Below are 22,974 nucleotides of genomic sequence, written 5' to 3'. Positions count from 1 at the left end.
TTGTTCAGAAATGCTATAGTGTTAAAAATTTAATGTGAATCGGTTTAAATGGTGCAAAAAAAACTACAGCCTTGGACATTACGCAGCTTTATGGTTATAAGCATTATGGTTAACAATCAGATATTTGCTTTCATTATCTAACATGCACTAAATATTTATGCACATATCTCACACAAGAAATGGCAAAAACATTGATTCATACTCTTATAATCTATCGCATTGATTATTGTAATTACTTTCTTAATGTCTTCCCCTAACCAGGACTCCACAATCAATTTTGAATGCAGCAATTAAACTAATATTCTTTGCCAAGTATTCTTCTACTGCTGCTCTGCCAGTGTCTACACTGGTTGCCTTTATTTTACAGAATCATATATTAATTACTTCTACTACCGTCCAAAGTCGTTAACAAAACTGCAACAACATACATCTCTCCAATTGTCCGAATATATCCTCTCTCTCTGTACATCATCCTTACTACTTGCTCCCATTCCTGGTTATAGGACTTTAGGTTGTACCCACTCTGTATAATTCCCTCCCTTAAACAACAAGACTTTGCCTTACCCTCCAAATCTTCAAGTGTTCCATGAAAATCACCTCTGTAGACAAGTGTATCAATTCCCAAATTATCCTTTTAACGTCCTTAGGCTATTCTACATAATTGTCAACCCCTATACACAATTCACTCAAATTTACATTTATTTGCTTTCTACATCCAAACAACCTGTTGACCCCCAAACCAACATTGTTGTGTGAATGGATCTTATAGGCAAACTAAACACTTTTCTCATTGCAATCTGGCTGGACCAATATGCACTATATGGCACTTAACCACATCTAGCAATAGCCAGTCTTGTTTTATTACTGCATTTGTTTCCAATTGTAAAATCAATTGGATAATAATAATAATAATAATAATAATAATAATAATAATAATAATAATAATTGCTGTATGGTTGGTCAATGTTGGTAAATAACTTTGCCCATGCTGCCTGCCTAACCAACCTTGAATACTTCAACCACTCCTTGAAAACTCAGCTTTTCACACTTGACTATACTGCCCCATCCTAAGACAGTTGCCTCCGCATGCTCCACTTTCATCTTCCTCCCCTATTCCTCCAGGGGCTGGCTGGGCTGGGGGAAAATCTGGGCCAGACCCATAGTGGACTACCTTGGGCTGGATTACTGAGCTACTGCCATTTTTTTGTCCTTTAAAATGTTCCTAATAGGCTGCTGAACCATGTCTCGCCACCAAGGCTAAAATTTTAAATTTGCCAGCCAGCCCCTGCTTTCCTCCATCTGTATTATCTTCATTTGCTACCCACCTAATCCTAAACAGCTCCCTCCTCTCGTTCCACCTACTTCCCTAATCCACTTGAATATTAACTCTTGCAAGTTTGTCTCTCTTTACCTCTGACCTCATTATCCTCTTTGTACGGTTTCCTTTGTTCTTGTTGTGTCTTGTTAGGTGCTTTCTCTATTGTCTCTTGTATTGATTTTTACTGATCCTATTGTTTCTCTTGCCCCTTGCTTATCTGTATTTTGTTCTATTTGTTTTTTATTGTTTGTAGGGTGCTGTGGTTTCTGTGGTGTCATATAAATAAAATAATAAAATGATGATGATTGGCTATCAGTGGAACCTGTCCTCCATTGCTGTCATATTATGAAAATTGTTATTTCAGCCACACTACCATATCTGCAAACAGACACTAAGGGCTAGATTTACTAAGCTGCGGGTTTGAAAAAGTAGGGATGTTGCCTATAGCAACCAATCAGATTCTAGCTTTCATTTATTTAGTGCATTCTACAAAATGACAGCTAGAATCTGATTGGTTGCTATTGACAACATCCCCACTTTTTCAAACCCGCAGCTTAGTAAATCTAGCCCTAAGAGTTAAATTTATCAAGCTGCGAGTTTCTGGCAGGTCTGAAAAGTAGAGATGTTGCCTAGACCAACCAATCAGATTGTAGCTATCATTTTGAGTAATGTGCTAAATAAATGATAAATAGAATTTGATTGGTTGCTATAGGTAACATTTCCAATTATCAAAACCACTGGAAATTCGAGCTCAATAAATTTTCCCCGAAGGTAATAGAATTTGATTGGTTGCTATAGGTAACATTTCCAATTATCAAAACCGCTGGAAATTCGAGCTCAATAAATTTACCCCGAAGGTAGGATAAGTATCTATGGGCAAACTTTACATTTCATACCATCCCACTGTTCCCATAAGAGCTTTTCCCATATTTTAAAAACCATATAATATGACTCATTCATCCATTTTTTCTACATGTTGTACAGTACAACTTTCCTGACTCTATACACTTTTTGCCTGATTTTCACACTTGAAATGAATGTCTGTTTTTATTCAGTTTCTGCTTTTTAACCTGCTCAACCACTAGACAAAAGTCCATTCCCAAAAATGTTGTTGATTTTTTTCTTCATTTCTAATAAACTGCATTACCGCCCTTATACACCCCCTTTCAACAAGATGACGCCCATTTCTCAGGTAGGCCATATCCCTTTGGCCACAGGAAATCGTATTTGTACTAAGCAATCCAAATAGGCGAATGAAGTGCTTATATTGAATGACCACATCACATGTAGCCAGAGCCGTAACTTAGAATTCTAGTGCCTGGGGCGAGAAAGACAAATGCCGCCCCCCTAGCCCTCAATATTAACCAAATTAACCTAAAATATTCCAAAATTGAGCCCCCCTTCAGCATTGCGCCCTTGGCGGTTGCCCCTGTCGCACAGCCCTAGTTACGGCCCTGCATGTAGCCCAGCTAATGTGGCTGTCTTTTAACCACACACACTGGCAAATCACTGATCAACATCAGTACATACATACTTACCAAGGTGGAAACTAGCCTTTTTTAGAAGGAAATTACGTAATTAAAATAGAAAAGAGAGCAAAAAAAAAATTGTTTTATATTAATTTGGTATGTAGTTTGTTTACCTTTATTACTTCATTCACATTCACTGTTTTATAACATATTAACCAAATAAGTTTCAAATGAACTTTCATTAAATTCATCTAGAAAAGCACATTGCTTTCAATACTGTGTTAGCCAGTTTATTGGTGGGCCATGTGCAAAAACATATGCACAAAATCATATACAATAAGGTATTCAAAAGATCAAAAGTCCATAAAAGGTTCTACCTGCTTTCTGAAATGGGATATTTTCTCTGACAGTCGATGATAACAGGTGACAATTTGCCAGGAAAATCCATATTTTTTTTCATGTCCCAAGAATGTGAACTGGCCCTCATATCAAATATATTGACGCCTTCCGTGACTTTCGCCCTATAAAAACAAACAGATTTAATGGTATACAGACGCATAATATTGAAATGTACATTTTTTCAAACATAAGCACATTTGTAATACTTTAAAAAAAATACACATGAATGTATTACAACATTCCAAACCACTCTGAGATGCTATAATAATTATTGAATTTACATTTTGCTAAATATAAAATCACTCTGTCCTTTATAGCACATAATTTATTGGGCAGTGTTGTTCGTTGCTATATTAGGGCACGATTCATATATGCAATACTGTGTGTGTATATAATATGTATACCATGCATAAAATGTTACTCATAAAAATCATATTTGCACCTCCAATAGTTCTCATTCTGCTACATTTGGAATCTACCTGTTAAAAAATTTTCATGCCCTCGGTAAAGCGCATTTCCTCTATGCCATTTGTGATTCATAGTTGCTTAAAGGCATTATTGGATCAATGTTAGTCTAAGAATGTGAGCAATGTTTTTAGAAAAATCTTCTTGTAAGCAGCTCTGTTGTTGGCATTAATTAATCCCCATAAGGAAGGAAAATATATTTACATGACTAGGTCCAGCTCAGAATCAGTACATCTAAAAAAAGAACTAAAAAGGCCGAATACGACCTACGTAATGGAATTGTAATTTATTTATTTTTTTATAAATGGAAACCTGTTTGATTTAAATGTCATACAACGTGCAAATTGGCAGAGTAATAATTAATAAGAAAATATATAAAATGGAATATGATGACTTATGTTAAGTAGAGAGTCATTGTGAAAATACATCAGTATGGGTTATTAGCATACTGATAATCAATTCAAAGTTTTCTGAGCACATAAAGCGTCTGTCCTAAAACACAAACAGGCTTTGATAATTTTACGCAAGAAAACGCCACAGCAATTTAAGAAAACTATGCAAGCTCTCTGTTTGGGGCCTAACCTTAGAGAAAAACGTTTGTTCTTTTATAGTCCAATCCCATTCCACTCAACTGGAAGATCTGTGGGTTACCCAAGAGCAAAACAGTAGTGGCAGCAAGGGTCTAACTGCTATGAGGCCTGCAGCTCTGTAATGCTATAAAAACCACTGTACAATACAGAATAGCACATTGGTACATTGGTTAGCATTGTTATATTCGTGCAGTTTGAATATTTTTCCTTGTTTGCGTGGGTTTCCTCCAGGTGCTGTTGTTTTCTTTCAGTCTATAAAGATACTGGTAGGTTAACTGGCTTCTGACAAAATTTAGTCCTAGTGTGTGTGTATGTGATAAAGAACTTAGATTCTAAGCTCCAATGTGATATAGACTGGTGTAATTGATTAAATATTCTGATATATATAATTATACCAAACATAGAATACATTGCTGTACTACTGTCTTATTATTCTAGTCCTCAAACTGCTGTGAATAGTCACTTAATTGTAATTGCAATGCAAATCCAGATTGGGGACTTGATTGGGATACAGGAACATTCTCACTTTTAATTAGGTATTAATGGATGTTGATACTCATCTCAGGTGTTTGAATGCATGATGGACATACACAGTATAAAGAAGGCAGTGTGGCCCTGATACCTAGGTGCTAGCCAGATGGGACGTGTTCTTATGGCATACCCTGCAATGAACACTGCAGTCTGCAACAATTATAAGGATGTTCACATTGCACTCTTGGCCCATTTTGCAGTCACCCTAGAGACCTACAGATCCAAGTTCTGAACATTGGCCAAGGGTGGAGAAAAGTTGCATGTGGAGTTTATCAGCCAGTGGAGACTGACCTGTTAAGTAAAAATTATTAAGCTCCCCGACAATTATAGTTCACACTCAATTTCTCTACCCAGTTCTGCCACCATTAAGGTTTTGTTCCAAAGCTGAACTCTTCAGTTACTACCGGATTGCCTCCTGGGAGATACTGCAAACTGTGACCAGTAAGCCTTGTATATTATCTGCGTGTGTGGGACACAAAGTTCCTCACTTGAGAGATGGGGTTCCTATGTTCAGCTAGTGCTGAAAAGGCAATATGTTTATTTTGAAGTTGTCTTAGTTCTTTCTGTTTAATAAAACTGTCTGACGCCAGATGTACCTTAAAACCTTGGAATTAAGTGACTTCCCTGCTAGTGTACACTACCCTATACCCCAGGGGATGGCACCTGTTCCCAATAACCCGGTATATACACACACATATATATATATATATATATATATATATATATGTATATTTATATACACCGATATTGGACCTAAACCGAACTCATCAAACCATGTCTTTGTAGACCTTGCTTTGTGCACTGGGGCACTATCATGTTGGAATAGAAAAGGGCCTTACCCAAACTGTTTGCATATAGTTGAAAGCATAGCATTGTCCAAAATAATATGGTATTCTTGAGCATTAAGACCTCCCTTCACTGGAGATAAGGGACCTAGTCAAGCAGGTAACGTTTTTCGGGCATATGCCAAATCTAGACTCGCCCATCCGACTGCCAAATAGAGAAGCGTGATTCATCACTCCACAGAACATGTTTCCACTGCTTCACAATCCAGTGTCGGTGTGCTTTACACCACTCCATCTGACGTTTGGCATTGATCTTGGTGACGTGAGGCTTGCATGCAGCTGCTTGGCCATGGAAACCCATTCCATTAAGCTCCCGCTTCACAGTTTTTATGCAAGTGGAAGTTTGGAACTCTTCAGTTATGGAATCAACAGAGTGTTGGTGAATTTTACACACCATGCACCTTAGCAGTCGTTGACCCCGCTTTGTGATATTACGTGGTCTACCACTTTATGGATGAGTAGTTGTTGTTCCTAAACATACTTTCTAATAATATCACTAATGTTTGCAAATGGAGACTGCATGACTAGGTGCTTGATTTTATACATCTCTTGGCTACGGGTCTGATTGAAACACTCCAATTCAATAATTAACAGGTGTGGCCAAATACGTTTGACCATATAGTATATATATATATATATATATATATATATATATATGATAAAAAATAGATATGAAGCTGGTGACTTAATAAATGGATGTATTCAAATGTGCATACCACAAGGAAGATAATCACGGACACCTCAAATAGTATGTTGAAAAGATGATTCTTCCAAACGAAATAACCAAGTGGGAGGATCCAGTGCCAGCGACAGAGGATACGTCACTATACAGATAAGCTTTATATTTATTACATTCTGGTACGCAGATTTATGATGGAATGCTTTTGGTTCTAGAATTATGGTGTTTAAAGGGTAATACACTATGATCTTCATTTGATTCTTTCTGAGAGTATCTGATCTTCTTGGACACTATTGAGAAGAAACTGTCATTTGGAAGAATTATATATATATATATATATATATATATATATATATATATACATACACATATATTTCTGTGTAACCGAGAACATTTTTCTGGTCATGAAGGAATGAAATACTGCTGGACATGAAGCAGTTAACATTGTCATCTTTATACCTTAAGCTATTGACACAAGGTTATCTTCTATAATAGGTATGTTCAGTATATAAACATTCAGTGTGATAGAAAATGGAAGTGGAATTCTTTTGTTCTGTGGATGTGTGGATAGGAGTCAGGAGGCACAAGTAAGCATTGGCAAGGCAATAAAACATTGGAAGAGCAAATAAAGCTTTCAGGTTACCTTGCACAATTGTAAAAAAAAACTGGAAGTGCCATGACTCAGCACTAATGGGAATGTTAATTACCTAACATTTGCTTTAACCCAATCTGGCTTTTGTTCAGGAGCACTAACATTTTATAGCTTTAACATTGAAGAGAAAGGGAAGGGCCTCACTTCTGTACTTTTATATATAAGTACATGAAGGAATGCACATAACTATGTAGAGGAGGACTCCAACAAGTAATGATGGACAGTGATTGAGACATTATTTCTTCTGTTGCATATTGTTTGCAGACATATTTTCCTATGTGTAATGTATGTTACTGATAAAGAGATGTTTAATGTTTTGACAGCTAAAAAGGAGTATCATACTGGTAGTGTAAGGAAAAGCTGAAATGCACAATTTGCCCAATGCCAGCTATTCATTGTGAATTCCAATTACTAGCATATCCTACTGGTTCTTTTGTAGAATCATTCATCACTACTTTGTGTCTGTTCTGCATAGTTACAGTAACATAGTGTGCAATTACAGTTACATAGTGTACAGGTAGCCAAAATATGCTTGTTGCTTAGCTATAGACTGTAAAGGTAATGTATCGGTTATGTTGTTGAACTCCCAGATACTGTATATTTGACAATCCCATGCCGTGAAAGAGCCTAGGATATCAGAAACAGTTTCTATTTCTACTTGTATTTATCGTTGCTGTCATTTTGTGAGGCTGTTAATGACCAAAAACATTAAAGGTAGGTGTGGACCCCCCTAAACTAAGCTAAGACAATGTCTAAAGAAATTGGTGCACAGTGGGTTTTGCCTTAAAAGGTTAACAGAGAGATATAATCATGGGCCTACTATACTGCTAGCAATAAAGACTTGCTCACTTGAAAAGCAGAGTCTAATAGGTGACAGATGTTTGCCATGGACCCTCACAAGGAGGTAATGAGCTTCGTTGTGAGACACCAGGCTGATCTCAGTCAACAGCTAACAGTGCACAAATATATGACTACAAGAGCGAGACAACAGCATGTTTGGAGTACTGACTTGGAACCTGAGCTGTCTATTAGTCATCATCTTGCGCCTCTGCCTGGCACTAAAGGACAAGTAAGTAGAATGGGATGGGTTGGGGAGAGATGGAGGGGCAAGGTGGGGCAAAAGGAATTGTGGTGATGGGGATTCCTGTCACCAGACAGTTCACAATTTGTTTTTTGTGATATTGCCAGACAGGAATCCAGAGTGCAATAATTAGTCCCAGGAGGCTGCTTAATTAATGAAAGCCTGATGCGCATGGGCCTGGTTATGCACACCTGCAGGGACGTGGAGCTGGATGAGTGGGAGTGTATACCGACTGTTGCCTAGGTGACAGTCTGGACAAAGATACCAAAAGTGACGTCACGGTTGTTGTCATGGAAGCCGGGGCACAGACTGCCTGACAGAACAGAGCCGCTCCTAACAACAGCTGTATATATCAATATAGCTATAGTATGTGAGTGACACAATATTGGAAATGTATTTATTAAATAAACACTTTTTTGGGTGATTTGTTTGACACTGTGCAAAGTGTTCCTAAATGTGCTGCATGAGAAGTTTGAAGGTGCGAAATTCCAGACATACATCCTTTGAACTGCACTTTTTTTGCAGTTCTGGGGAATACCATTCCTTAATGAATTTGTACATTCTCATTTTGTTGAATTCATTGTCTATGAGCAGAGCTGTCAGTTCACTCAGCTGTGTGTTGTATTTGGGTTAGGAGGATTGGGAACACTTAAGACCGAAAAACACCAGTGAATCATGCAAAATTATGTAGGCAAATATAAAACGAGTGAGATATTTCGTGGTACACTTTTGGACATTTCTCTCATCTCTTCCTGGCAGTGTAGAATTGTCTATACCAGTGGTTCCCAAACTTTCTCAGTTCGAGGCACCCTTAGGGTCACCATAATTTTTCAAAGGCACCCCTTAGCCAAAATAATTACCGGGTAGCCCCGTTTTTTAAGTAGTTGGGTCAAAATGACGTAAGATGTATTTAGACCCCTTCACCATCACATTGTGTCCCTTCATCATATCACTGCGCCCCTTCACCATATCACTCTGTATCCTCTTCGCCATCTCACACTGTGTCCCCCTCTTCATCAGCTCTCACTCTGTCCCCCCTTCAGCATTTCACTCTGTCCCCCCCTTCAGCGTCTCTCTCTGTCTCCCCCCTCAGCGTCTCTCTCTCCGTCCCCCTCCTTCAGCGTCTCTCTCTCCGTCCCCCTCCTTCAGCGTCTCTCTCTCCGTCCCCCTCTTTCAGCGTCTCTCTCTCTGTCCCCCTCCTTTAGCGTCTCTCTCTCTGTCCCCCTCCTTCAGCGTCTCTCTCTCTGTCCCACTTTACTCTCCGTTCCTTTACTTACTTTCTTTCCTCATTTTCTGCTGTCTTCTTTCCTGATGTCCTCTCTGCCGTTCCTCACTGACACTGTTGGACGTGATGACGTCACGCCTGGCAGTCAGTGAGAACAGTGGAGTAGGAGGATCCGGCACTGGATTGGTAAGTTCTTCTTTTAATTTTTTTTTTTTTTTTCAAGGGCGATCGCGGCACCCCTGTGACAGTGCCGCGACACTCCAGGGAGCCGTGGCGCCCACTTTGGGAACCGCTGGTCTATACAAATATTTGCATCTAAAACTCTATACATATACATGTATGAGAAGAAAAAAATGCACAAATTAAATAGTTTAAGAAAAACGATTTGTCACCATTAACTTCTAAGCAGTGCATAGGGTGAAGCACAGAAGAGGTTGCATTTAAAAAGGATGTCGAAACTAATTTTACATTGGAAGATTATAGTATGAAACAAATATTTTAGATATTATTTCAGACTTTAAGTGAAATGGGAATTTCCTACTAAGATGTATGGAAAAAAATGTCGTTAAATACTTTAGCCTAGAGATGGTGAATAATATACAGTCATAATAATAGTATACTGACAAATATAAGAGGACCAAATGTAGATGTAAAATAGATAGAGTAATTGTGTCCTTACTTAAAACATGTGCCACTCAAAATAGTGTGTTAGAATGCATCTACATCAAGATATGGTAGTCATGAAGATAAACAGTCATCCTCATCAACTTAAGGGAGATCACAGGTGTTTTAAATGTGTTTTAAAAACAGAAAAGAAATAAAAACCCCATAGCAGTTCCTCTTCCCCAAAAGTGAAATGAGTAGCAGAACTCATAGCCTGATCTGATTACAGTTAATGGGAGTGATTAATAGCGTGGAGCCCCCAATCTCTGCACAAACCACACCAAGCACCAGGCTATGATAGGCTGGGCAAGTTCCACTATCACAAGCAAACCAGCAGGGACTCAGAAGTTCCTATGGGAGTTGGGCTCGAAAAATAATCTGGCAGCCAATTCATTCTTATGCTGATAGCACTGGGCTTTTTCCAACACTCCAGGGCAGTGGTTGTTGTTTAATAGTATTGTAACTAATAGTCCCAGCAAACCCTGTTAGCTAGAACTACAAGTACCAGCGTACTCATGGTTGTCAGAGCATACTGGTACTTGGAGAGCTATTGTGAGCAGATTGTAAGCTTTAGTGACCATTGCACACGATTCAACAAGGCACATTATGTTAGTGCTTTACAAATAAAAGAGAATAATAATAATAATAATAATATCATCATCATCGACTGTCTACTTTATCCACACGTCTAGCTCCGTATGCTGTTGAGCGTAATTTGTCAGACAGACGTGAAAATGCACTTCTACAATACTTCAACTAAAATCATAGAATTCTTCATAAATTCAAAAATGCCACAGGTGCCATATTTATTAAATGAAGCCTTAAATTAAGCTGAATCAAGCAGTATTTTAGAAGAAAATGTAAAAGTTAAAATAAATAAAGGGTGTGGTCCTAAATTGGTAGAAGGTTAGACACCGATGTGACATTCTTAAGGCTTCCATGCTAAATATTGTCTTGGATCTAATAAGCCACAAATTGAGGCACAGCTTGTATGGGCTGCTGGGCATGTTTGCAAATACTTCAAAGTGGCGTATACCTTGAAAAAAATGTGGTTGACAAGCAGATTTTCGCTTTGTAAATGACCCTTTCTATGAATAGTCATTAGCTACACTTTCCAATTTTACAGTAGCGAGGCTTGCGAACATTGGGACTGTCCTGAGGAAATGATGACTGTTGGCCAGTGTGCATTGTGTCCTTTTCAACCTTCAGAACACACTACAGGGCAGTGTCGATGCTGTGTCGGTAGCTCTGACCCTGACTAACATTCCAATCAAATGTTTATTTTAGGTACTCTTGTATGTATACATGCTTCATATTGATTTAATATATATATTTTGTTATCTAGCTGCAGTCGTGTCTTACTAATAGCTAGTCAGTAGTATTTATACATATATATATATATATATATATATATATATATATATATAAAGATATATGTATATATACCTTACTAATAACTAATCAGTTTTATTCATATATCTATATATATATATATCTATTTCCTGAACATAATGAAAAGTAAAAAAATGTAATACATAAAATACTGTTGAGGAAACAAACACACAGTGAACTGTAAGTGGTTCTGTGTTTTCTTTGTATCCATTAGTGATGTCTTCCAAATTTGTATGGCATTTACAAAGAACGGAAAATGGACATCTTGATGAAATGACAGCATTTAATATAATAGACGAAATTTTCTGAACTGTATGTTTATATATTTTTCAGTTACTTTTGGCAATCACTTCAGAACTATTTTTTAACCATTCCATTTGTATTACTGAGGCATCCCTGCATTATAACATTAAAAGTTTTAAAGAATTCACTTTTGCTTGTGTGTTGAATTTTATACATATTCTTTGCCCCAATGTTAATAGTATTGGCTGCTCCAGCAAGTTTGTCCTTTATACAAAATCTCAACATAGAATAGGAATAGTTAGCAGCTCTTTTCTTATTTACTTTTGCTATGTGTGCTTGCAAAGGCAAAAAGTTTATTAACCAAAACAATATATTAAAATAGTAAAACTAGCAAACTTATTCTGAAAAAACAAATTTCGGACTTAGGTTCCCGGGGGCAAGCACAAAGCACCGGCCCATAAGTAGTGGCCCATCTTTAAAGCGTGTTTTTTTGGACAATATATATTTATCAATATAAAATAGAGGCTATTTATTGTTGTTTACTCCAGTGACGCTTTAGTATTATGAATCATAAATATTAAATAATTAAATTAAATAATGCAACAAAAAACAAACCTCACTTTATATTACATTTTATTTTTTATATCTTCTCTCTCCTTTTTTTTTACTTACCTGCCTGACTGTAATGGAGTATATATTACACACTGCAGTCCCCTTCATTACACTGTGCCCCCTTTATCACTATGTGTGACTAAATCATGTAGCTCTCTAAGCACTTTCACCATTTACAATCTAGCTGGACCAATATGGAATATGTAGCACTTATTATTATGTATTAAACCACTAGTGTATTGTATATTGTGAGCTTGTGAGCAGGGCCCTCTTATCTCCCTGTCTGTCTGTAATAGGGATGTGCACTGGCCACTTTTGGTGTCTCGTGTTTTGTGTTTTGGATTCGGATTTGCTTGAGGTTTTGGGTTCGGATTTGTTTCGCAAAACACCTGTCGAAGTCATATAATTGGATGAACGAAAGTATATTGGTTTAATATTGTTTTGCCGTGTAATTGCGATCCGTACGCCACGTAACACGTGGCGTGGTGCGATCGCATGGTAAAATATGCACACACACAGATATGCAACGCTCACGGTATTCGGTTCCTCAACAAAGGGTGGATTGGCGGATGCGTCGCATAACAGGAAAGAACGCAATGTGTTTAAGACCTGTGGTTCACTGTGTGTTGCGAAACCGAATGTCCGTTGTTGCATAGACTGAAGGAACGCTAATTTGAATCTAGGGACAAGAAAGAAAACTGTTTCTTTTTATTGTCGTTTTACGTTTTAAAGTGTATTGCATTGCTGAGCGTATGTGTATTTCCTGCTGTGCATACGCGAACTTCCGGTAGATTTGCCACGTGGTTGAACAATCGTTTTGATATTTATTATATGCATAGTATAATTACTTGTGAAAGCCTCTGAGACATTATTACTATTGTTGGGAACTTTTAATTTTCTGCGCAAAAAAGGTGTATAGAGTGTAATTTTGTAACGTAGATACACTGTTTTATTGTTGAGTGTGCTCAGTTGCTGTCTGACGAGGCGGGTTGCCCAACTGAAGGACGGTATACAGGGCAGGTATACCGAATGCGAAAATCGGGTTTTTGCAAAGTGCTACCAATAGATCGCAAGGTTTGCTAATAGTTAGTATTGGTAGGCTGTGCGATCTAACCGCACGACAACCATCAGTGCGAATTGGTGAAGCAGCTAGGAGGAATTATACTGCAAAGGTAGGTTGATTGTATCAACTTGTGCTCCCAGCGACAATAAACTCAACAGGAATTTGAGATAGCCGGGCTATCGAGGAACTATTTCTGTGTTAGGGATTCTTGTTCGAAACAAGAGTAAGCGAGTGGACGCGGCTATTTGGAAATACGTTCACCGGGCATTAGAGATCTCTAGCGGTGATTGTAGCAACAATATTATTTGGTGGAAGGAACAGAGCATTGCGGTGTGTCTGTGTTCCACATAGAAGAGTACTGTTGGTCAGAAAGAACAGAGCATTGCGGTGTGTCTGTGTTTCGTGCTGAAGGTATTATTCAACATGGGGGCTAAGCATACGCTAGAGATGGCCAATGTACTGCCCAAAGAAGGCCTTTTTGAGTCAGCGACATTTCTCATGTGTAAAAAATATGGTGCATACGCAACTGTGTATTGTGACACGTGGGTCGAAATGACCAAAGATTGTAATAGGCCTTTTCCAACAATAGGGAGTTTTAATGCAGAGGTACTAAATAACGTAAAAGATAAAGTACGGTTGATTAAGTCAACAAAAGTGAGAAATGCACATAATCATTGTTTAAAATCGTGGCAAATGGAAGGTAACACGTGGCAGAGCAGCGAATGCACAGCGGAAGTGAGTGTAGCGAAAAACGCGTGTTCAGCGGAAGTAAGCGTACTGGAATCAAGCATTCGGGAAGTGTGCGTTGCTAAGCGTGGCGAACTGAGTGCAAACACTCCCCCGGCAAATTCGGTCGGGCGGGAAGTACAGCCAATACCAAAAATGTAAAAACTGTAACTAGTAACTTGTATGTTGTTTTAAGTAATGTTAAAAGTAATGTTTCAGGACAAAGAAGAGGGACGGTCCCACCAGCAGGGGCAGCGGCTGAAAGTGGTGAGAATAATGTAAAGGTTAACACAGGGGGAGACATCCATTGTACTGTAGCAGCAATTTCAGCAACTAGTTCAGAACATAGTCATTTGGTAGACTTACATCCTGTCTGCACTACAACAGTTACCAATGGGAAAGCGGACAGAGATGGTGACGTTCCCTTAAAACATGTAGCAAAGCATGATCCATGCACTAGGTCTGAAACATTTTCAATTGTGTCTGATTTCCCTGATCCTAGGAAAGATTTGACCAAATGTCAGCAGTTTATTAGATATTATGGTAATATGTATGAGCCAACTAATAATGATTGGCGAGTATTATTGAAGACCTGTCTTCCTCTCAATACTGATATACAAAAGTTCATTAAGGATTGTATGTTGGAGGAGGATGAATCCTTAACCGAGGATGATAATCAGGACAATATTAGACAAATAATCACACGGTTGGCCATATATTTTCCAGTGATAGTGGACTGGAGTAAAGTTTTTACTATCAGGCAAGAGGATAGTGAAAATGCAACAGACTATTTTTGCAGGGCTCTGATAGAGATGCCCAAATATACTGGGGTATCAGACATAAAAGATAATGTATATTACAGAGAGGTTGCTGTTAAAGTTCTAATGGATGGCCTCAGGGAAAACTTGAAAAGAAGGGTGCAAACTTCATTACCATACTGGAGAGGAAGTACTGTAAGTGTTCTCAGGGAGTCAGCTATAGGACAAGATAAAAATAAACAGAAAGAAACACTAAGTGATAGGGTAATGATGGTAAGTATCCCAGCACTAGAGGGACTGCACACACGACCACCAGCATACAACCCACATAACAGGAAACCCAGATTAGTGAGATGTTACAATTGCAGAGAAGAAGGACACATTAGGAGAGATTGTAAAAAGGAAAGAGACAATACACATAGGGGTGGGTCACGTAGATATCATCCAAGAAGGAATTCACATAGACTAGAAAAATCACACCTGCCCGCGCATGTTATAGCAGCAAATGCTGTGCGTGAAAGCAATAATCAACTCTAGAGTTCAGGTCAGACCTGTAATCCTACAACTAGACAAAGTAAAGGTTAAAACTGTGGTAAGTATTAAGGTGCAAAGTGTAGAAAGAAACTGATTTTAAAAGGTAATCGTTGTTGTTTTTGCTAGTTTTGTTTTATGTTGTCAAATGTTTGCTTTCCTAATCGCTAGCCGATGGTAAAGAATGGAAATGTTTGTTCTGTTTGCTGTTTTAAGATAACTATCTTGTTTTTCTTCTCACAGATAAGGGTACACAGAAGATATGTAGACTTAGTGTTTAAAAGGGGTGAGATAGAGAAATATAAGAATTACTCTTGAAAGACTAATTAACAATAGACAAATGGAACACTCTTTGTTTTAGGCTGCAGTGTCTCATGATAATTTGTTTGGCTGAGAATCATTATCCAACAATGAAGTATATACATACTTTGCTCCAAAATATATCGTTTATGTATCTCAGATGAGTCATCAACAGTTAATTTTTACATTTCTCTATTATAAGTTAGGAAAGTCCGTTGAAAAGGTATGTAGTCAATGAGATACCGAGTTCTTAATGAACAAATGACGGACGGCACTGGATTGCACGGTTAAGACCCCCTAGTCATTCTTGGGAGGGATCATAGTTAAATGAATACAGCCATTTCCCCATAGAGTCAGAGTCCAATCCAGCTGTCATTTTGTTGTAAAAATCTCCCTTTCTGCATGTATGTTTTTATTCAAATCTTTGTATTCCCATCATTCATTGCTTTCTTATTTCTCATTCTTTACACAAACGCTAGTCTCCCCCCCTCTCTCTCTCTCTCTCTCTCTCTCTCTCTCTCTCTCTCTCTCTCTCTCTGCTCTGGTAGAGATAAAATCAGACACAGTCTCAACAATGGGGCATTTTTATTTTTTTTACATAAGACAAATTCAGAGATACACACAATAGATTGACATGAGTTACAGAAACAGTCAGGGGTTTTGTTTTCATGTGTATAGAAACTGCTGATTTTAAGCAGAAAGGTTCTGTTGTGGAAATACGATTCATGTTTTATAGATTGCATATCTGTTTTGTTTTTTTGTTTTATGATTCGTGCCTCCTGTACAAAAATGTGCCTTTATATGGAGGCACAAAGGGTGGATAGGAGATTGCTGGAGGTTAGGCATACAGATATGCATCTCTGTATAGAATATTGGAGTAGTATTTTTACCACAAGATACGACATAATGTGAAACCCTAGAAAATGTAGAATTTTCATGTTTTATTTTTTTTTTCCACTGTTAGACAGGCATGTACTGGATACTGTTATATTTGAAGAAAGTGTTATAGAAATAGACCCCTTTGCCTTTCCCACTTAGTCAAGTAGCTGAATGTGAGGTACTCAGAATGGCATGTGAGTTGGCAGAGGGAAAATCGATTGATATACATTGATCTTCAGCATTTTTCTAGTCTAGGGGGCGATGTTGAGGTGACTGAGAAATCGTTTTATAGCAATACCAGCACATGATTAGGACACTACACAGAGGACTTTATACAGTGACACAGTTACCAACTGAAGTAGCTGCTAGTAAGGCACACACAACCATACATGGCTGTCACACCAGGGTGAACATAGCTGTCAAATAGACAGTAGGGTTTTATGTGACAGCTAACAAATCTATGTTTTGTTTTGTTTTTTTCGTTGTATTGTTTTAGTTTTAAAATGTGAACACACACACACACATGCACACATACACATATTGGCTAATATATTAAGATTTGTGTTACCTGAGGAATAAACTGTCTGGAAGGTGAAGAGATGTGGTGAGGAGTCTGGTGGACTCTGGAGAGATGGACAAGGTAGACCAGTAGCTCCCAGAGGGTATCTCCCAGAGGAGGCAGCAAATGGACTGGCTCAGCTGGGTACAGAAGGTATGTGCAAGCTGGTAAGAGTATATTGGGATGCACCAGATATTTCGTCTCAAACTAGTAGGACGGCAACGTCCTATCTTGATTAAGAGAATGTCAGGAAAATTATACCAATAGAGCCATCCCATATCCCTCCTGCTGATGGGTTTTCCTCCAGGTAAAACAAATACACGTCATCCAATTACCACCATGCAGGATCCTCAAGTATACACAGGTGTACCACTGAAAAATGTCTGGGTAAAGGTGTATTGAAATGTGTCTAATGTATTACTGTGTCATACTCAAAACTTTTGTTATTCAATGTGATAGTCCTAGAGTTATAATAGATGATAGGGGTATTCATGTTATTGATAATAGAGGTATAATGTATGAGTAGTGGTAACAAATCACATACTTTCAATTAGCCATAAACCAGTGTGAACATAAAGTAGTGGTACTCGGTAGAACGAATTGAATAGAATAAGAGTTGGAACTTGATTGAAGTGACTGATAGCTTCGGCCACTAGTCCTTTCCCGCTACCAAAAGATCACTCCTGGGCAGACTCCTAACCTGTCAGTTTTTGAAATGTTCTTGACCCCTCGTTTACCCCTTTTAACTGGGAGGCTAGGTTAGACCTTGAGAGAAGGTAAATAGTGAGACAGCAACCAAGAACGTCCAAAACACTGTTTCCTGAAAGGTCACACTAACTGTCAGGATGTTGGATCGGGAGAGTAAGTTGTGGAGCAGAAATTTCTTAGGCTCAGGTTATTTGACAGACCGGTACCAGGTGTAGGCTACCAGCATCACGGCTTCAAGGGTAGCAGAGACCCACTGGTGCCCATTCCACCCACTGCAGAGGGGCCAACACTCAGAGAAGGGTCCAAGGGCACTCATGAGTCTGTTCTGGAAGGCCTCGAATGCAGTTAGTAGCACCTGAGTCAAAGGCTAAGACTGTTGTCCAGCATGAAGTTGTAGTTTTTCCTGTTTTGTGTTCTCTCATTTCATTCTCTTCTCAGGACGGTTAATTCTTTTGATTATTAGCAGGTGACAGAGACTGGTTCAGGTAATGATAAGGAGGTATTGGGGAGGAAGGAGAAGATAGTAGCATAATCGGTCCAGCCAATTACTCTATTCAATTCAGGGGTAAAGGAAAATTTGGAAACCCCGGAGCTTGGAGACAGTGCGAGGGGCTATTGTCTGAGTAGCATTACGTCCGTAAGTACGGTGACACCATAGTTAAAAAAGAGGTACACCCAGCGATGCAAGATTATCATTCTTGGGAGGGTAAGGTTTTAGACCGAACAAAGTGGCTGGGCGTGCTCACACGTGCCTCAGTGATTATATCAAGTAGGATTAGTTCTCTTTCCACTAAATATTCTTGAGGTACCCGAACTATAGGTGGGAGGTCACTAGGGGAAAAAGTAGGACACCTAGGTCCCTTAGTCTGAAGTCTCCCAATGCTTTGCAAACCGATCACTGTTAAATCTGAGTATCGGGAGACTGGGAAGAATGAACAGACAATAGCCCGCCCACAAGTGTTGATGAAAAGAACTGATGACATTATTAGAAGTGTGTATATTAACGCAGACTGAAGGAGATTGCATATGACATTATTGATAGACATAGGATGATCTATTGATGAACATGAAGTGTTTAAATGTATTCTGAGCTTAAAGACATGCGTTGGACAGAAGAACCTGTTAAACTTGAAGAACTGTAGTAGAGAATTCTGTATAGCTGATACATGTTCTATTGTACCTTGTACCTTTCCAAATAATGTATTAAGTGTTTTATTGCATCCTTGAAGGGCATATAAAAGGTTATCTCCAAGCTCCAGAAATGTACGGTCTCTAGTAAAAGAAGAAATCGTTTAGAGGATTAAGACTCTCTCTTATGATAACTTGTTTAGATCTACAAACAGCGTGGTCATACCCCAAGGGGGATTTGTATTACATAACAATGAAACGTGGTACTGAGATCCTGCATATAACATCTTTAAGGTGATAGTTTATAGTACTATCAAAGGGTGGACTGCCAAAGTCGTATAATTGGATGAACGAAAGTATATTGGTTTAATATTGTTTTGCCGTGTAATTGCGATCCATGTGCCACGTAACACGTGGCGTGGTGCGATCGCACGGTAAAATACGCACGCACACACTCGCATTACAACATTTAGTTATCTATATAATTCGTATTCATATTGGTACCGTTACACTGTAATTTATGAGCAGATAATATTTGGTTTATTAGTAGTATATATATATATATATATACATATGTAGCAGACAAGATGTAAACACTGGCGCTCAACACAGTATTGTATAAATAACTAAATCAATTCAATCCCACATATACACCTCTTCCATGTAAGGAGGCAGCCTTCCTTCAAAACACTGGCTGGTAAGGCCGAAATAAAATGGCATAGGTACAACAGAATGAAGGCGCAATGGTGATGTTAGCAGATATTACTGAACAAGGTGGGTAAATAAATAAGCATGTGGATTCAGTACAAATCTCTGGGTTGGTATTCAACAAGATATATAATTCATCCAGTCTTAATCCAAATGTAAGACAGAATAACCAGTCATATCAAACATGAATGTGCAGGATTCCACTCTAAAAACAGGGTGGAGTAGAGAAGTTCATGTGCAACTCGTACACACTTGCTAGGCTGCTGTATCACAGCTACAATTCATTGTCATCAGAGGACAGAAATGTGCAAATTCAGTTCATCAGATAATACAAATCAATAGTTAAAGGCGTACCAGAGAGTAATATAAAACCAGCTTATCTGTAACAGGGTCTACAGGGGGGAATCCCAGCTCCACCTAGTAGATCAGGAACGGACAAACAGGAACCACGAGCGATATTTCTTAGATACGGCAGACGTTCCAAGTGTATACACTGCTCTCAGACTCCAATCAACCAGATAAATAGAGATAAAAGAGCTATATAGTGTAGTAATTTATGTATACCAGATAAATATAAAAAAAAACCCAATAATTGGGAGCGTACCAGAAAATAGTATAAAACTGGCTTATCTGTATCAGGGTCTCCAAGGGGGAATCTCAGCTCCGCCTAATAAGTCAGGAACGGACAATACGGCGACCGCAATAAACGATATTTCTTAACCATGGACCGACGTCTCAATGGAAGTACCGCTCTCAAGCACCCTTTTTATAGCTATAATTCTACATCTTTAACACTTGTTTTAACTGTGGGCCGGTTATTGTTGATGGCCATTACCAAGGTTGTTCATTATGGCCATAGACTTAGAGGTCTATTGGATGTACAAGACGCCCCCTGAAATTGTTGGGTTTTTTTTTATATTTATCTGGTTACAGATAAGCTGGTTTTATATTACTCTCTGGTACGCCTTTAACTATTGATTTGTATTATCTGATGAACTGAATTTGCACATTTCTGTCCTCTGATGACAATGAATTGTAGCTGTGATACAGCAGCCTAGCAAGTGTGTACGAGTTGCACATGAACTTCTCTACTCCACCCTGTTTTTAGAGTGGAATCCTGCACATTCATGTTTGATATGACTGGTTATTCTGTCTTACATTTGGATTAAGACTGGATGAATTATATATCTTGTTGAATACCAACCCAGAGATTTGTACTGAATCCACATGCTTATTTATTTACCCACCTTGTTCAGTAATATCTGCTAACATCACCATTGCGCCTTCATTCTGTTGTACCTATGCCATATATATACATATATATATATATATGATGATTATACGTACGCTTCAGTGATATATATGGTTCAGATTGTGGGAAAGGTGGCATGTCTGGTATCATACTGAAACCCTATTCATCGGCAGCTGTCCGGTGCAGTCGGCGAAGATATCGCACATTGCATACTTTAGTTATTGATATTAGGGAATAATCCTTTGTATGATGCTGGCTATGAAAGGAGCAGACCCCCCTGGAGAGACGACCCCCACCTTTGGATTCCTTAGATTGAATCAACCTATGATCTGTTTACCCTGGACCCACCCAACGTCTGGACCTATAGAAACAATCTACGTCATCTCTATTGTTCACTGTGTAACACTGCACTGTATATAATCATAGCTGCACACTCCCTGGCTCTCAGTCAACTCTGACACAGTATTCTAACAGATATACTGTGCACTGGGTCCCGTGGGTGCGCAGCGAGCGCATGCAATAGCATTGGTATGTATTTATCTTTTGGTATTGGCTGTACTGTACTTTATCATAATATAATAATGTATTGAATTGTTGACTATTTACATCTGCTAAAATAAATCACTTTGTACTTTGGAAACACATGCAATTGATTGGGCAATGCTTATTTGAAAACGATAAAATTACTTTAATACACCTGACGAAAGGTTTTGCTTCGGATTTAAGGTTTTGGATTCGGATTTATTTTGAAAAAAACATAAAAAGTGTTAAAATCAAGTTTTTTGGTTTATTTTCACTCCTACGCTATTATTAACCTTAATAACATTCAATAACAATCATTTCCACTAATTCCCAGTCTATTCTGAACACGTCACACCTCCCAATATTGTTTTTAGTCCAAAACATTTCACCGGGGTAGCTTTCTGGACTGCATAGTGCAGTGGTCCCGGTACACAATTTGGTACCGGGGCCACAATACCTCCCCCTTCAAATGGTCTGAATTCCACTGCACAGCTGCCTGCTCCTACATCCTCTGCAGCATATACAGGGTGTAGTTCGAGCGTGTCGATACCTCTTGTTTTTGACGATGACAGGTCATTTTCATTAATTTATGATTTGGCAGCAACAGTCAATGTTGTTTAATATCTGATACGCTTCTATCTGGACTGCATAGTGGAGTGGCCCCGGTACCCAATTTGGTACCGGGGCCACAAAACCTCCTCCAACTTTCAAGTGTAGTGTTTATAATTTATAAAAACTACAGTAGTTATAGCATGTCAATAACTCTTGTTTTAGACGACCATGGTACAGAGCATTCATCATTGAGATCCCATCAAGTATGTGAAAGACAGACAGCGTCGAAGTGTTATTTGTTAACTTTGTTAACAAAAAAACTGTCCCTGTTGCAAATATTCGTGCAATGAAGACTGACTTTTTCATTTAAAGGCTCAAGCTTTCAAGTGTAGTGTTTATAACTTATAAACACTACAGTAGTTCAAGCACGTCAATACCTCTTGTTTTAGACGACCATGATACAGAGCATTCATCATTGAGATTCCATCAAGTATGTGAAAGACAGACAGGGTTGAAGTGTTATTTGTTGACTTTGTTAACAAAAAAACTGTCCCTGTTGCAAATATTCGTGCAATGAAGACTGACTTTTTCATTTCCAGGCATGACGATGTGCTTTTTCATCCCATGGACATCAGCTGTTTCCCCCCCTGGTGCCTCATTTACAATAACCACATCACCATCCTCATCATCAAGTTTCTCCACAGCGCCAGCTACATCAATAGCCTCCTCCCGGTGTACAACATTGACACCTTGATTATCCAAATCTGGATCTACACTGTGGGTGATCCTTCCAACATATGCAGAGGGTGTGCTGCAAATGCTGGATGGAGTCACCTCTTCCCGTACAGTGATGGGAAGGTCAGGCTTCACAACCACCAACACCCTTGGACTCGCCTTGGGGATTTGTGATGTCATCTGTTTAGAAGGCAGAGTTCTTTGCTGTTTTGTTGTTGTAGCTGACAGCATAACTCTCTTAAATTTTTTGTAGGGGGGGGATGAGGAGGGCTTAGATCCTTGGGTGAAGCTGGACCACTAGTCATGAACACAGGCCAGGGCCTAAGCCGTTCCTTGCCACTACGTGTCGTAAATGGCATATTGCCAACTTTACGTTTCTTCTCAGATGA

At 38.7% G+C, this 22,974-nt stretch overlaps 1 protein-coding gene across 1 annotated transcript in view; it reads right to left on the bottom strand.

Annotated features, from left to right (window-relative positions):
- TMEM132D (transmembrane protein 132D) overlaps window positions 1–22,974 on the bottom strand; it is a 779,572-nt gene that overhangs the window by 382,331 nt on the left and 374,267 nt on the right. Inside the window, exon 3 of the mRNA XM_075176771.1 lies at window positions 3,165–3,308. Coding sequence (XP_075032872.1) covers window positions 3,165–3,308 — 144 coding nt within the window. The remainder of the gene's footprint in view (window positions 1–3,164; window positions 3,309–22,974) is intronic.

This window comes from Mixophyes fleayi, chromosome 1, assembly GCF_038048845.1.
Source record: "Mixophyes fleayi isolate aMixFle1 chromosome 1, aMixFle1.hap1, whole genome shotgun sequence".
Lineage (NCBI taxonomy): Eukaryota > Metazoa > Chordata > Amphibia > Anura > Limnodynastidae > Mixophyes > Mixophyes fleayi.
Note: the sequence above shows the minus strand (reverse complement) of the source record. Positions and strands in the feature narration are given on the sequence as shown.